The sequence below is a fragment of the Rhinolophus sinicus genome, linkage group LG02, assembly GCF_036562045.2.
Source record: "Rhinolophus sinicus isolate RSC01 linkage group LG02, ASM3656204v1, whole genome shotgun sequence".
NCBI classification, from domain to species: Eukaryota; Metazoa; Chordata; class Mammalia; order Chiroptera; family Rhinolophidae; genus Rhinolophus; species Rhinolophus sinicus.
The window spans coordinates 24,541,419-24,559,554 of NC_133752.1; the positions used below are offsets into that span (position 1 = coordinate 24,541,419).

The 18,136-nt window shown below is 35.6% G+C and overlaps 1 protein-coding gene across 3 annotated transcripts in view; it reads right to left on the reverse strand.

The window, feature by feature from the left end:
* ARAP2 (ArfGAP with RhoGAP domain, ankyrin repeat and PH domain 2) overlaps nt 1–18,136 on the reverse strand; it is a 186,201-nt gene that overhangs the window by 47,699 nt on the left and 120,366 nt on the right. For 2 of the 3 annotated variants that reach the window (XM_019741969.2, XM_019741970.2), the window contains exons 23-26: nt 15,706–15,853; nt 14,136–14,204; nt 4,677–4,751; nt 1,840–1,957 (exon numbers count right to left, since the gene is read on the reverse strand). In XM_019741969.2, the coding sequence (XP_019597528.2) occupies nt 1,840–1,957; nt 4,677–4,751; nt 14,136–14,204; nt 15,706–15,853 (410 nt within the window). The remainder of the gene's footprint in view (nt 1–1,839; nt 1,958–4,676; nt 4,752–14,135; nt 14,205–15,705; nt 15,854–18,136) is intronic. The other variant, XM_019741971.2, reaches the window with a different exon arrangement.

Here is an 18,136-nt window from a genome sequence, read left to right on the forward strand (position 1 = left end):
TATCTGAGCTGGATCTAGCAGGATGGACAGGCAACGAGGAAATAATAAAAGGGTTTTAAGTGGTGGAACAATATGATCCCATCTGTGATTTAGAGAGATAATTCTGGCAGTTACCGTTCATGCACAAAAATGATGAAGCTGATAACCTGGCCCCTTTCCTTACAATTAAACAACAAAAATCAAAAGACTCGGCCACCATTGAACCACTCAGTATTGCACAATTGTGCTTCACTTATGCAAAAGGTTGTAACTATATGGTGATGATGTAGCAGGCACTGTGCCAGACACTGGAGACAGAAAAAAAGAAAAAAAAAAAGAAAAAGAGAATCCCGCCTTCCTTCCGAGGAACTCCCACTGAGAGAGATGAATCCATGTGATGGGCACTACCAAAAAGATGAGACAACGTACAATAAAACCCTTTGTCTGGGTTTTAAAGGAGGTAAACAATTGGGCCAGAGGCAGGAAGATAAAAGTGCATTTGGGGAACATTTTTAGTCACCCATGTTAGTCAATCACAAAGAATGGACGAGTTTATCTATACGGAACACGTCCAATGAGAAGAGATGGCAGGGCCAGCAGACCCCCACTGCTTAGGGGGAGACAAAGGAAGAGAATGAACAGATGAGATAGAATGACTAGAGGGACAGGAAGAAAATCCAGCCTGCTCAAAACAGAGCATGGAAGACAAAGGGCATGGTTGTTAACAATAAATGCCACAGAAAGGACAGTCAAGTAAAGCCTGAAGCAAAGCCCTGAGACTTGGCACTAGGGGGATGGTCCCAGGAATTACTGGCCAGAGTACTTGCTGTGAGTGGGAAAGAGTGAGCCTAACTGTGCAGGAGACACCGGGAAGCTAACACCAAAGCACCAGGGTCACTGAATCCTCACGGTGATTACGGAAAATTAACATTGTAATAATACACATTTGATTCTTAAAGTGCGTGATAAAAAGATGTAAGAGAATAAAAACATCAACATGGAGGAATGAAAGACAAAATATGTGCTAATCCCATTTCATTCTAACAATGATTACAACACTCCTCATAATCCACGATGGGGTATTTCAATGTTGAATTTTAATTTTTATCTTGAGTTTGCAGGTGGCAAGCTTTTACTTTTGGCAGTTTGACAGCTATGCGTGAAAGGGTCCCAAGACCTTAATAGGTATCAGCTAGACAGATGGTCAAGGCACAAAGACATTCTGCCTCTTTTTTATTTTTTTCTTCCTAGAGGTCTTTAAAACCAAATGCTGTCATTAGAATGTTAAGCGAATTCAGCACTGGACTACTGGGGTAGTCAAGGTGTTTTAACAGCTCTGTCTATACTTCCACATCAGAGATAAAAGATGTCAAAATATCTGATCCATTCCACTAAAGATAAATTAAATGGAAAAATTAAAAATAAAAATAAAAATAAGCTTCTGATAGGCTTAAACCAAAGTTATTTTTAAAAATAATAATCTTTTAAATCAACATTCTTTTTTTGTTAAATAAGTCACATATAAGCATAAGATGGATGGTGGTGGAGACATTTAAAATATTGTTACAAATCAAATTGCTTGTTCTTATACACAAAGACCTATTTCCGGAAGCAACAACAGACATGCCTAATGCTTTGCACTATATTTTTATAGTCAACAAAATAATCTAATTATTTTGATGAGTAGAATCATAGGAAGGCAACCTCAAGTGGCAATAGCTTATCAACACACGCACCAAGGTAGAAGGGAACTCATAACGTTAATCTTTAGAAAAACATAAAATGTTAGTAATGACATCACAATATAGCAGTCTTCATACTATAAGGAATTTAAGAATCCCAAGCATGAAAATCACTTACCTAGCTCTTCATTTTCAATGACTTCAAACGTGGCCCAGATATCACCTTTTATAGGAATAATATTTTTTATTGCTAACATATCATTAGTTAATTCTTCTGCTTCCATCACTGGAGATATCTGCAAAAGAGGAAAAATTTCTTCAGAATATATGTCAGACACAGACATAGCCTTATGCAAGGGCAAAATACTTGCCATCCCCCATCTTATGGTATCTCATGTTTCTTCTAGTGTGTTTTAGTAGCATTCTCTGAACACATAGAGAAAACAGCCTGTGCAGATCTTCTCCATAAAATGTAATACATTTCAGAGTGAGTGCAAAAGAGATATTACAACACAGACAGTCAGGAAGGATTTTTTTTTCCCCACATGGTGAGCAATAAGATCACTCAGGAGGAGGGAAAAATATACCTAGTCATTCACACAAAGACTGTTACAAAACAGCAACTCCAATGGTTTTCCACGAATAAAACTTTTCACTCCTCAGTTCTAAAATCAAGAGTTCAAAGTGGGTTGGTTTCTTCAGCCTGATGCCTAAATTATATACAGTTGACTGCTATCTTCCATGCCAAAAAGCCCCAGGGTTTTAGTGGTCTGTAGTGTGCCCTGCCATGCCTAGTGACAGATGGTGGGATACCAAAGTCACCTGGAACCAGGATTTCAGGGCACAGGGCAGAGTCTGCAGTGCCGGCCTGGGGGCCAGCTCTACCAGAGTCCCAAAGCCTCAGGCCATTGCATAAACAACTATTTTCTTCAGGGACTTTTGGGATTTTTGATTTGTTTGTTCCTGATTTTTGTTTGTTTGTTTGTTTGTTTTTGCCAGTTTTAAATGCATGCTAGCCAAAAGCAAATTGGCTTTCTTCAATTAGAATTTGGTTATAATGTTAAATACAAGACGTCTGAAGTATTAGAATATTCCAACTGCACATTTTCAGTAAAAGTATGAACCTATTTTAAAAATTTCTTAGGAATGTTCTCATTTCCATTTCTCCTGTCCATTACTGATCATAAGCATATTGCACATATATAAATAAGATATTTTTCATTACATGTAACTTTTACAGTCTATCAGACTTCGAGGAATTTAGTGCTTTCTTTGGAATACATTAATTATACAGTGAAGTCCACTGTTTTCCATTTAGAAAAGCCCAACTAAGTATAAGTATAAAGGAAAAAATAAAAACAGTATCTGGCAAAAGTGGAAAACTTGAAGCAGTAGAAACATTAGATGAATTATTTCAATGATACTGTTCTTCCAAATGGTTGTAAATGTTTTTAAAGAAGTATAGCTCTTTCTTAAAATAATATATTACTGAGAAATCAAATTTGTGAAATAGTCAGCAGGGAGTGCACCTGCAGTTGACATAGGGAAGAACGAGAATTCCACTCTTCGTCCCAGGAAAAACCCAAGGCCCCTCTTCAGAATACCTAGAACTCCACAAAGGACACTTTAGAAATCATCAAGAACATAGAAAGCAGTATAATAAACATCAGCTTTGGAATAGGACGATCCAGGTTTGCGTTCTGGCTTTATTTTAATGCTTTTAATTCCCAGTTGCTATTAATATAAACCTGAAACATTACCTGCTTTCCCTGCCTCCTTGGGTTGAGGGAATGATCAGCAGCGATAAATGTAATTAAAGAGTTTTGCCAACTCTGAAGCATTAAACAAATGTTAATGATTATTTTTGTATAGTTTTTGCACTGTTTAAAAAAGCACTTGGAGTTGTATAGTGAAACTGGACAAGTCCTTTATCTAAATATTGTACTTAAAATAACAAAAAATTTGCTCAGTTGTAATAGCTACTGTTATGGCTTCATTAGTAAGATAAAATTAAATTGAGCTACTAAAGAACGTAAGCGTAGATGGAGTTAAATCCTGTGTTATGAATACCAATTGTAACATTAGTGATGGACTTGGGCTGATCAATCTGTAATATTTCCTCAAGTCCCCTATTTTCAACATCACATCATCAATACAAGAAATACGATATGGCCAGAGTCACAAGCCCAAAGCCTATGATCACAGTGGATCCGCTCCACGTTCTAAGGAAGGTAACCAGTGCCAGAGTCATAAGGCATAATTATTAAAAACATATAAATTAACAATTACAATATATCTTTAACAAAATTAAAGTCCAGAAATATCTAATAGTCCTGAACTTTAAAAAAGATAAGGCGCTAAAGCTTAATTTCTACTGCTACATGGTAGAATATCTATTCCTCCTAGAGAATGTATCCTTACCAAGCAGGAATTTGAAATATCACTGTTACTCTTCTTAAAGCAGACTAAGTCCTGAATATGGTAGCCTGAGAAGGATATTTTTAATTTAGGGGAAAAAAACTGATTAATAGTCTTCAGAAAGAAAAGAGTTATCCAATATTCACCTAAATTGGAAGACTGGAAGCTAAGGTCTAGGATACATAAGATAGGAAAATAATAACAGCGATAGTTATATTTATTAAACCCTGATGTGCTGAGCATACTGCAATATTTCCTTATTTTTCAGGTAAGAAGATTGAGGTTCAGAGTAAATAATTTGCCTGATGTTAAGAAGCTAGGAATAGGAGCAAAAATTTAAGCTCAGGCTATTTTCTAGAACCTATAGAAAATTCTAACCTTAACTGAAAACACGTAAGATGCTCCCTTTTCAAATGACTGAAAATGGAATTCCCAGAGGATATTGGTATGAAGAGTCAATCCTCTCCTCAGTCACAGTTTTAACTAGGTGTGTAAAATAAGCTATAAGAAACAAGAGAAAATTCAAGGCATGTAAACTAATGCTAACACTTGTGATTTCCAACAGTACTCTTTACATCCATCTTTAGGAGGCCTCACCCGGATTATAATACTGCAGTCAGGTTCCTTCCTTTCTACATACACTTCAATTAACAAATCTCCAGCCTGGGAAACCTGGAAAAGGGCACATGTGAAGACAGCAAATATAAGTATGTTGCAAGAACACGCATGTGATACTTAAGACAATTGGAAAGTCCTAGATCTATTCCTGAATATTTTTTAATAATGAAATGAGCCAATGTCCCTGTTACTAGCAGATGTGGTTGATTAAGGACAACGAATCTGCACAATCAGCAACAACTGTCACAATGTTTTTTGTTTTGTTTTTTTAATATCTTACTCAAAGAATTTCAAGTCCTCAAATACCCTCACATTCTAACTGAAACAATGTATCTGGTTACAATGAAAATATGCTGACTATAGCAACAGAAGTTGTAAGAGCCATCATCATGTATGTTAAGAGGATAAAATGAGGACTGAAAACGAGCCATATATAATTCTGCTCTATGCTACAGGATGAACATAATACCAATAATTAAAAAAGGAAAATAGGTCTTGATACATTTTCAGAGATATGTCTAAACCTTGAGATCTAAGGATAAATTAGGTCCAAGATGTATTAAAACTACAAATAGAGAAAATATATTTAGCAAGATAAAATAAGTGATAACATAGATAATAAAAGGTAAGTTTTTAATTATCTTTAGCCAAGCATTAGTGCTATTTTTAGTCACTATCATATCCAAGAAGACATACCAAGTGAAGAAGATATAATCCAGAAAATAAATATGTATATATATATATATACACACACACACACACATATATATACACACACACACACATATACACACACATACATATATATACATACATATATATATACACACACACACACACACACACACACACACACACATATCACTATGGAGAGATTGACAGTATAAAGTGGAGATTAACAAAGAACCAAATGAATCTATGAAAAATATTTTAAGCAGCTTTTTTCAGAAATTCCCTGAAGTTGTGTAACCACTTAGGAATAATATCCATCATCCATCACGTCATAAAAATGGAGCCTGAGGTGAGCCTCTTGAATTTACAACAGCCCCTGGAATTTACAGCAAATTGAACAAGCCTAGCCGTACCCTGCACAGCAGACAGGCAAGACTAAGAGGCACACTACTGAAATCATCTAACAGTGGGCAAATTGCGCGAATGGGGGAGGAGGGAAGGGAGAAGTGCAGAGAGAACAAGTGGGAGCAGGACGCAGACCTAGCTCAGTGCTCCGAGCTCGCTGCATTCCAGAACTACCTCAGCTGTGGGCAAGGGAAGAACTCAGACTGCTAGGGCTCCGCTTATGGCCCATGCTCACAACAGAGACCTCGGAGCAAAGACTGAGGGAAGAAAGCTGAAAATGGTGGTTTAAGCCCTCACTACCGAGCAGAGAACAGAAGCCTTAGGCACTGAGCCTAGCCGTACCCTCCCTACCCTCCCTGAGCTCACACTGCCCCCACCTGCCCGGTGCTAGAAGTGGAACGGCAGCCCTGTCAGATCAAAAGAAGAGAATATTTGCAGTTCTGAGAACTGTGGTCCACAGACATGGACTCGCAGTCCAACAAATGGAAGGGAGCTATGGAAGCATGACTGGCTGTGGTGGTGGTCATTGCCATTGCTCTGGGCCACCTCTTAAAATGCACTCCGCCCATGTACCCACCTATCTGGGCAGATCTCTGAAGGAGTAAACAGAGATGCTGAAACACACGGGCTCTGAATCTTGGGCAGGAAGAACTGGTGCAGGAATTTCAGAAGCACTCCACGTCCCCCCATGGACACTGCACCCTATGACCAGAAGAACTGTTCACAGAGGAGAAGCCCGCCTTCCAGGGAATCCCCCCATTGTGTGAGAAGCTGGAATAGTGCAGAGAAAATAGAACACTACAATGTGAGAGAGAATAAAAGGGTCCAGTCAGAGAGAAAATAAAACATTCTACCAACACCTACTGGAAAACAAAAGAAAGACCTCTTTCTATCAACTTGTTGCAGAACCCACTCCTGTAGATGTCTAGAAAGAGAAATAATAAATCATTAATTGCCATGAATAACTAAAGTAACAAGCCTGCTCAGAAAGAAAATGAAAAGTCACCAGAAAATGAACTTAAAGCTATGGAAATATGTGACTTAAATGACAGAGAATTCAAGATTGCAGTTCTTAATAAACTCAACAAAATGCAAGAAAACACAGACAGGCAGTTTAATGAACTCAGTAACACAATCAAAGAACTAATGACCATTTTACCAAAGAGATTGAAATTTTAAAAAAGAACCAAACAGAATTTCTAGAGATTAAGAACTCAGTAAAAGAAATGAAGAATGAAACAGCCAGCTTAGGTGGTAGAGTTGACCAGATGGAGGAAAGAATCAGTGACATCGAAGGTAGAAACCTGGAAATGACACAGATAGAAGAAGAAAGAGACTTGAGACTTAAAAGAAATGAAAGAACTCTACAAGAACTTTCTGACTCCATCAGAAAGAGCAATATAAGAATAATGGGCATACCAGAAGGAGAAGAAAGAGAGAAGGGAACAGAGAGTATATTCAAACAAACAGTTGATGAGAACTTTCCAAACTTGTGGAAAGAACTGGATCCTTGAATCCAAGAAGCAAATATAACACCTAATTACCTCAATCCCAACAGGCCTTCTCCAAGGCACACTGTATTGAAGCTGTCAAAAACCAACGACAAAGAAAGAATCCTCAAGGCACCTAGGGTAATGAAGATCGTAACCTCCAAAGGAAAGCCCTTTAGATTATCATCAGATTTTTTAGCAGAAACCCTACAAGCCAGGAGGGAGGGGAACCAAATATTCAAATCTCTGAAAGAGAAATTATGAATCAAGAATAATATATCCAGCAAAGCTATCCTTTAGATACTAAGAAGGAATAAAAACCTTTCCAGACATACAGAAGCTGAGGGAATTTTCTAACACATGACCTACACTACAAGAAATACTGAAGGAGGCTATTCGACCAGCATAAATAGGGATAATTTCTGACAACCAAAACATAAAATGGGGGAGAGTAAAGGCCTGAACCGTTATATGGAAATGGAGAATGTAACCATGTTGAAGAAAATGGAATACTCTAAATATAAAACTTTCTTTTACATAAACTTAATGGTGACCACTAAAAAAAAAAAATAAAAAAAAAAAAAAATAAAAAAATAAAAAAAAATTAAAAATCCAGAACTGAAATACATAATGAAATAAAAGAAGAAACAGAGGGAAAATATCATAGAATACCACCACACAGAAATAATAGACAACAACAAAAGGCAAAGAAACAATGGAGATGCAGTCTTATCAGAAAACCAAAGATAGAATGATAGGAAATCCTTACATATCAATAATCACCCTAAATGTAAATGGATTGAACTCACCAATAAAAAGGCACAGAGTAGCAGATTGGATCAAGAAACTAAACCCAACCATATGCTGCCTCCAAGGGACACATCTCAGCTACAAGGACAAGCATAGACTCAAAGTGAAAGGGTGGAAATTGACTCGCCAAGCAAATGGTATCCAGAGAAAATCAGGTATAGCCATACTGATATCAGATGAAACAGACTTCAGGGTGAAAAAGGTAACAAGAGACAAAGATGGACATTTCATAATGGGAAAGGGGACTATACAACAAGAAGACATAACAGTCATCAGTATTTATGCCACCAATCAAGGAGCACCGAAATATACCAAGCAACTACTAACAGAACTAAAGGGAGAAATTGACCAAAACAAAATTATAGTAGGGAACCTAAATACATCATTGACAGCTATGGACAGATCATCCAAACAGAAAATAAAGAAAAAGCAACCCTAAATAACACATTTGATGAAATGGACATAAATGACATTTATAGAGCATGTCATCCTAGAACATCAGATTATATATTTTTTTCTAGTGTACGTGGGACATTTTCAAGGGTAGACTATATATTGGACATAAAACTAGCCTCAGCAAATTTAAGAAGATTGAAATCATACCAAGCATATTCTCTGATAACAAGGCTCTGAAATTGGATATTAACTGAAAAAAGACACCAGGGAAAACCACAAATATGTGGAGATTAAATAGCATACTTTTAAAGAACAACTGGGTCAAAGAAGAAATAAGAGGAGAGATCAAAAGATACATAGGAACAAATGTGAATGACAATACATCCTACCAAAATTTCTGGGATGTAGCAAAAGCAGTTTTAAGAGGGAAATTCATATCATTATAGGCCTATCTCAAGAAAAAAGAAAAATCCCAGATAAATAACCTCATGTTACAACTTAGAGAAACCGAAAAAGCAGAACAAATGAAACCCAACGTCAGCAGAAGAAAGGAAATAATAAAAATCAGAGCAGAACTAAATAAGAGAACAAAAAGACAACAGAAAAATTAATGTGAAAAAGAGCTGGTTCTTTGAAAAGATTAACAAAATTGACAAACCCTTGGCTAGACTCACTAAGATAAAAAGAAAAAAGACACTAGTAAAATCAGAAATGATAGAGGGGACATTATGATGGATGCCACCGAAATACAAAGGATTATGCAAGAATACTATTAAGGACTATATGCCACCAAATTCAATAACCTAGAAGAAAAGAAGAAGTTATTAGAAACAGGCAGCCTTCCTAGACTGAATCACAAAGAATTGGAAAATGTAAATAGACCAATCACCAGTAAGGAAATTGAATCCGTCATCTGAAACCTTCCCAAAAGCAAAAGTCCAGGATCAGATGGCTTCACTAGTGAATTCTACCAACCCTTCAAAGAGGATCTAATACCTGTCCTACTCAAATTCTTCCAAAAAATTAAGAAGAGACAATGCTTCCTAACTCATTTTATGAGGCCAACATTACCCTGATACCAAAACCTGGTAAGGACAGCACAAAAAAAGAAAACTACAGACCAATATCTACGTTGAGTACAGATGCAAAAATCCTAAACAAAATTCTAGCAAACCGAATGCAGGAATGCATTAAAAAGATTATTCATCACAACCAAGTGGGGTTCATCCCAGGGCACGAGGATGGTTCAACATATGCAAATCCATCAATGTCATACATCACACAAACAAAATAAAGGACAAAAATCATATATCAATTTATGCGGAAAAAGCATTTGACAAGATACAACATCCATTTAAGATTAAAACACTTAATAAAATAGGTGTAGAAGGAAAATACCTTAACATGATAAAGGCCATATATGACAAACCCTCAACTCAGCTAATCTCATCATTAATGGTGAAAATCTGAAGCCCTTTGCTCTACGTTCAGGAACACGACAGGGCTGTCACCTATCAACTCTACTTTTCAACATAATGTTGGAAGTCTTCGCCAGAGCAATCAGGCAAGAGAAAGAAATAAAAGGAATCCAAATTGGGAATGAAGAAGTTAAACTGTTACTCTTTGCAGATGACACAATGCTCCATATAGAAAACCCTAAAGACTCCACCAAAAAGCTATTAGAAACAATAAACGAATATAGTAAAGTTGCGGGCTACAAAATCATCGTATAAAAGTCCATTGCATTCCTACGTACTAACAATGAAATCTCAGAAAAAGAAGTTAAAAAAAATTCCTTTTGCTATTGCAAAAAAATAGAATAATATACCTAGGAATAAACTTAACCAAGGATGTGAAAGACCTATATACTTAAAACTGTAAGACATTTTTAAAAGAAATTGAAGAAGACAAAAAGAAATGGAACGACGTTCCATGCTCATGGATTGGAAGAATCAACATAGTTAAAATGGCCGTATTACCCAAAGCAATATACAGATTTAATGCAATCCCCATCAAAATCCCAATGGCATTTTTAAAGAAACAGAGCAAAAAAAAATCATCAGATTTGTACGGAACCACAAAAGACCCCGAATAGCCAAAGCAATCTTAAGAAAAAAGAACAATACTGGAGGAAAAAAGAACTCCCTGGATTCAGCTTGTACTACAGGGCAACAATAATCAAAACAGCATGGTATTGGCAGAAAAAAGACACACAGACCAATGGAATAGAATTGAGAACCGAGAAATAAACCCACATAAATATGCACAGATAATTTTGACAAAGAAGCAAAAAACATACAATGGAGAAAAGACAGCCTCTTCAATAAATGGTGCTGGCAGAATTGCAAAGCTATGTGCAAAAGAATGAAACTGGACTGCTATCTGTAACCATGTACCAAAATTAATTCAAAATGGATCAAAGACCTAAGCATAAGACCTGACACAATAAACTGCATAGAAGAAAACATACATACTAAACTTATGGACCTTGGGTTCAAAGAGCAGTTTATGAATTTGACTCCAAAGGCAAGGGAAGTAAAAGCTAAAATAAATGAATGGGACTATATCAAACTTAAAAGCTTCTGCACAGCAAAAGAAACCATCAACAAAATAAAGAGACAACCAAGTGAATGGGAGAAGATTTTTGCAAACAGTGTCTCCGATAAGGGGATAATATCCAAAATATACAAGGAACTCATGAAACTCAACAACAAAACAAACAACCCATTTCAAAAAATGGGCAGAGGACCTAAAGAGACATTTCTCCAAAGAGGACATACAAATAGACATATGAAAAAATGCTCAATATCACTAATCATCAGAGAAATGCAAATAAAAACCACAATGAGATATCACCTCACCCCAGTCAGAATGGCTATCATCAACAAGACAAATAGTAACAAATGTTGGAGAGGCTGTGGAGAAAAAGGAACCCTCATACACTGTTGGTGGGAATGCAGACTGGTGCAGCCGTTATGGAAGGCAGTGTGGAGGTTCCTCAAAAAATTACGAATAGAATTGCCATATGACCCAGCAATCCCTCTTCTGGGTATCTACCCAAAAAATCTGAAAACATTTAGAGATAAAGACACGTGTGCTCCAATGTTCATTGCAGCTTTGTTTACGGTGGCCAAGACATGGAAACAACCAAAATGTCCTTCGATAGATGAATGGATAAAGAAGTTGTGGTATATATACACAATGGAATACTATTCAGTAAGAAAAGATGATATAGGAACATTTGTGACAACATGGATGGATCTTGAGAGAGTAATGCTGAGCAAAACAAGTCAGACAGAAAAAGCAGAGAACCATGTGATTTCACTGATATGTGGTATATAAACCAAAAACAACAAAAGAACAAGACAAACAAATGAGAAACAGAAACTCATAGACACAGACAATAGTTTAGTGGTTGCCAGAGGGTAACGGGGGCGGGGGTTGGGGGGTGGGAGATGAGGGTAAGGGGGATCGAATATATGGTGATGGAAGGAGAACTGACTCTGGGTGATGAACACACAATGGGATTTATAGATGATGTAATACAGAATTGTACACCTGAAATCTATGTAATTTTACTAACAATTGTCACCCCAATAAATTTAATTAAAAAAAAAAAAAAAAAAAAGAAATAAGTCAGACAGAAAAAGTAGAGAAGCATATGATTTCACTGATATGTAGTATATAAAACTGAAAACAACAAAAGAACAAGACAAACAAATGAGGGAACAAAAACTCAAGAGACACAGATAATAGTTTGGGGTTACCAGTGGGTAAAGGGTGATGGGGGGGGCTCTAGAAGAGGGTAAATGGGGTCTAATAGATGGTGATGGAAAGAGAACTGACTCTGGATGGTGAATACACAATGTGAGACATCGATAATGTATTACAGAATTGTACTCCTTAAATCTATGAAACTTTACTAAAAATTGTTACCCCAATAAACTTTAATTTTAAAAAAATCCATCATCCAACTTAAAAAAAAATGATCATAAAGGAGAAACAATCATTCTGAAGTTAAATTTGCCTCAGAGTAAAACCAGATGAGTGAATTTGTGGGGAAAACATTAAAATATACTTTGAAGAAGTGTTCTTAATTATTCTAACACTACAGACTTAGAAAAGCTTATTACTTTCAATTTTTTTCTCACTTTCGATGCCACATGAAAATTCTAGGGAAGAAAAGATGCAGCTGACACTTTTACTTTTCACTGTGTTTGCATAAACAACTCTCTAGGAAAGACACATTTTAAAAATTAAAAAAGCAAACACCACGAAGCCAAAAACAGACATAGCTAAGAAATTCAAACAGGGATAAGACATAGAGACTCTCAGAAAAATACTCCAGGGGAGAGTTGGATGAAATAGAGAAAAGTTCAAGCAGAAGAACAGATTTTTCCAAACACTTCTTTCCTTTCCCAAATGTTCTATTTTATAGAAAATTGTTTTCTTATTTTGCTTACTTATACTTAATTAGAAAGCATTCAAGATTCATTTATTTATCATAATATGAATATAAAAGATAAAAATGTGGAAGGGTACTCATACTTTAATAACAATATAGATAATGTTGCCAAAGATTATATCTTGGGCTCACACAATCCTTTCTTTCATGACTGAGACTGTCCCAGAAAAGCAAGAATCCAAGAGAGCTAAGAGATAATCAGCCAGATTTTTTTTAGTATTACAGCAAACTCCCCTGGAGACTGCATTAATTACTTTGGGTCAAAACGGAGGAAATACTTCTTCAGGTAATTAGGACCACAGTATTAGCACTGGGGGACTAGAATGAAGGCATTTCCTTATCTCCTTCATAGGGAATGATAGCTCTGATGACTATTGTAATGAGTAGCGGATATTTCAGGAATGAGGTGAATTTAGGGTTTGACTAATAAAGCATTTGAGCCTCATGCTCTAAGTGTATCTTACAAACAGAATATATTTGACCCATTTCTATTATTTATATTGGTACCCTGAATTCACTGTAATTCCTAGTTATTAGAAGAAAATTAAAGATCAATTTTAAGCAATGACAATAAATAGTCATCAAACAAGGAAAGGTCCCCTGGGAAAGTGTAGTGCAACCTGAACACACAAATCCAGTATGATGTGATTGAGGAAAGCAAGAGAAGATCTAGAAAAATCAATTGAAGACATAAATTAGCATACGTTACACAGATCACATAGAAACATTTCCACTAATGTAATCACCCAAGAGCAGGCAAAGCAAAAGCACATAAGAAATAATTTATATATTCAAAATCATAACGGAAAGAATCATTAGGGAGTCTGAGTTTTCAGTTTACTCTAGTATTTTTGGCTTTAAACACTTCCTGTGAAACACACTGGCATTTTTAATAGTGCTTTTATAAATAATATGATTTTATAAAGGATATTTTGATAAGATTAAAACAGATTTTTCTTTCTGTATTGTGAACAAATTACGTTAACATACTAGGGCATTTTGCATATATGCATCATGCAGCAGAATTACACAACTATCTGATCTCGGTTCTCTTTGTCCATTACTTTTACTTTGCTTCAAATAGAAACTTGAAAATAAACACAACAAATGTCTTTACTTACAACAATACTTTCTGGGATTTTTTTTGTTTTTTATTTATTTATTTTTTTTCTCTTTGGAGATCTAACTATTGCTACTCACTTGAGTGTCTTTCCACTTGGTAATAAAGCTATTTTCTATGTCCATTTGTTTGACTTGATCTTCTTGAACCTGTTTAAAATATAATTTGGGACAGTCTAATAAAATATACGGAGCGATGGTACTCATCCTCACATACGTTTCTTTAGGAATTTAAAGACCAACAAGTGAAAATAAGTGAGAATGGCCATCTCAGTCAGCGTGGGCCCACACAGCTAGAACAGAAATAAAGCCAACAAGACAGATCTTCATAAAGGTCAGAACATTTTATGATGACACCATTTCTGGCTGCAGATTCTATCAATGGAAGCCCTTTTGCCAAGGTGATTTAATAAGCAAAGGGGCAGATGACTGGTTTGTTCAAGTTTATGTAGGTTGACAGACAAGACTCATTTCTCAAACTAAAATATTCATTAAGTCCTTATGAAATTTCCACCATTTAAAGGTAAATTTAACAAAAGTATGAAGGTAACCATTTTTTTTTAATTAATGGAACAGTACAAATATAAAAAATAAGAGCATGCAAAGCCACACATTTTCCCCTAATTCTTTCATTTCTCAGCATCAGAATTATTGCACAGAAGTTGCTGTTGATCAAAAACAGTAGACACATAGAAAGAAATAAAAAGGAGATCAAAGAGTAAAGAGAATCCAACAACTCTGGTGTCTGTTCCTATACAAATAAAGATACAAACTGTTATTGTATTTTTTTAAAATAGTTTCTCTTTGCTAAGGAATCTTGTCATCAGTTACTATAATAATGTAAGAACTTTACAAATAGTAACGTATTATATTAACCCATTTGATTTCATCTGGTATACCTATAGCCCTGGAAAACAAGTAATCTTAAAGCACCATTTAATGGAAGGCTCAAAAAGGTTAAACGACAAAACTGAGATGCCAGAAATAAATGACAGAGCTGGACCTTTAACTTATATTGGGACTTTTGACCCAGATCGTCTGTATTTCCCACATATTCAAATCCTTGGCTTATTTTCTGTTTTTGCTTCTTTGAACTAAGAAATTATCCCTATTCTAACAGTTTACTGATAAAACATGAAAATGTTATCATAAAATAGCAAATTGAAAAGTCAAATAATTAGAGATAACTTAATAAAAAAAACACAGAAAAATATTTCAGAGTTTTTGTTTTTTCCAATTCAGGCACAATTAAAAGAAAACGTTTCCATTTGCAGAAATTAACAGCCTGGCATTTATTACCAAAATGTGTAATTCGTAAGTTCACACCTCTAAGTACACATACTTAATGCATACACACAGTGAGGAGGGGAAAAAAAACAACACATAAAAACACTATAAATAGAAATATTCTCAAATTCAAAAGACAGCAGATGGTATAAAAGCTTTAAAAGCAGCCATATTTAAATGAATGGCTATAGCTTAAAAAGCTAGTTATATCTGGAAAATTTAAGATCATATATAACTATCCTTTATTTTCTTTATTTTTATATATTCATAAAGACCTAAATAAAAACATTAAAAATTATGCGTTTTTGTTCACAAGCAGTAACATCAAAACTATTTTAACAAGAAGAGGATATAAAACATTTACCTCAAATATTTCAACATAATTGTCAATTAAGTCCTCAATTACATTCACTTCTTCGCTAGTTTGTCCCTTAGTTTGAAACAAGCAGGATGAAAAGGCCAAGGCCAAATTATGGGAGTTCATCTGATTGATTTCTGAGCATTTCTGAACCCTGTTAGAGAAAAGCATAGCTCATTACAACATATTTCTATTTTAAAATTTCATAGAACTGTAAGTCATAATGCTCATTTATCATTTTCTTTTAAGGTACATACATTGAAGATCTCTGATATGAAAGGTACAGTGATGATTTAAAGAAAAATACAGTTCTTTCTTTCAAGTAGCTAACAGTCTAGTTAAGAACATATAAAAAATAATAAAAAATAGAAAAACTACTTTTAAAGAAGATACTACTACAAGCTACAAAGCAATATTTGAGTACTGATTTAGAAGAAGGACCCCCTATATGCAAACAATTCCAGATAATGGGGTAACCTGAGGCTATGGCATAAAGGTGTGCTTACATAATGGTGTGAAATGATTTCTGGGACTGCAGCATAAATGAAAGAGGGACAAGGGGCAGTAGGTAAACAGGAAACCAGGCAAGAAAGGTGAACTGGGAGGCATATAGTAGAGACTTCCAAATTCAATGTTCAGGGCTAGGCTGAATTTTCCAGAAAGTGTATTATCAGATGTGAAATTACCTGGCAGCACATGCTTGTATAGTTATTCAAAATAAGATACTAGCTCCAGAAAACAAACACTTAATTTAAATATACACCTATATTTTTTCTTAGGTATAACTAAGATTGGCTTTTTATCAGGAACAGACAAGTCAACTCTCCCAATGAGTAAGCTACCCTTGGGTCTTACAAACAACATTTAAAGTATTCGCAAATATAAGTTCAAAGAGATAAAAAAAAAAAAACAACAAAAAAAACTACAGCCATCACCCTAATAAAAGGAAATTTACATTGATTAAAATGCATGAGATAAGAACACTAAGGAATACACATGAAGCATCTATTTGTGCCCTCCATTTGTCACCTGCTGTATATATATGCTATATAAATAACAGCTGCTTCTTTGCCTAATTACATTTGTAAACTTTTACAATACATACTAAACAAGGGAGACCAATTCCATCAGAGGAAGAAAGCAAGACTAGGGTAGATACACCTGTCTATAAGAGCTGAGATTCTAGCAGGTACAAGAAAAAGTTGAGTAAATATGACAGCGATGTATATGATAATGTAAGAAACTTATAGTAAAATGTCAAACTGCATAGCAGAGACAGAGCAAGTGCAATCATCTCATATGATTTACCAGATGCAAAAAGAATTACAAGTTAATAGAGAAGAATGTAATAACTGTGGACACCCCTCTCAAAACCACTTCTGTACTCTTATCACATTATGCTGTAAACTTCTGGAAAATTTATCTGCATGTCTGCCTCTATTACTAGAATCCAAGCATCTTTCAGTCAGAGAGTGTTGCTTTAATTACACTGCAGTGTGCAATAAATGGAATTAAGGAAATGTTAGACATGGAGGAAGTGATCTTTTATCTAGGGCAGGAATGGATTAAATGCTAAATCAACCTGACCTTATCCAAACTAACCTCAAACTTTTGACGACACTATACCAAACATTCACACCTTTCTTGAGACTTAATTGTGCAAAAGCATTTCCGTTTGGTACTCTTCACCCCTCTTCTCTTTACTTTCTGCAGCTGCCTTAATTTCTAGCAAAAGTACATATAATATAGTATTTTCTTTTCTTCCTTTATTTCTCTGCCCTGACATGTTGGGATTCCACAGTGTTTCATATTCTGCCGCTCAGTCTCTTCTCACTCAGGCCTTCTCCTCAGAAGCCCAAGGAAACTGTTTCCTAATGAGTTTCTCTGCCTCTATTCTAACCCCATCCCATTACAGGGGATATTACCCTAAAACACATTTGATCAGTCACCCCTAATCACTTAAAGGAGTAAAATCCTAATATTTTTGCATGACTGACAGAGCCTTTCACAACCTCTTGCCAGCCAACTACAAACCATCTCATCTCCTAACACAGCTATTTCCTAGAAAATATCCTTTACTCATTTCTCATACTTACCATTTTTCATGCCCAGTTCATATGTCTCTTTAAATCTGAGGCACCCCCTGGACCTCAGCACAAAATGACTCAACCCCTCCTCTAGAAGTTCATGTCTCATGCCAAAATTCCCTGTACTAAAACCTGTTCTGATATTTCTGTGTTGCCTTAAAACATGTGAAATGCCTTGCAGCACCCTGAGAATTCACTGTGACGCCGCAGGGTTCCTTGGTGCTCAGTTCAGGAACCACAGACTTAAGACTGTTTTTGTCATTTATGTATTACTATGATCAAAGATTTCTGTTCACATGGGGTCTTCACATGCATTCTTTCGTGCACAATAGAAGCTAGAATATGTCAGC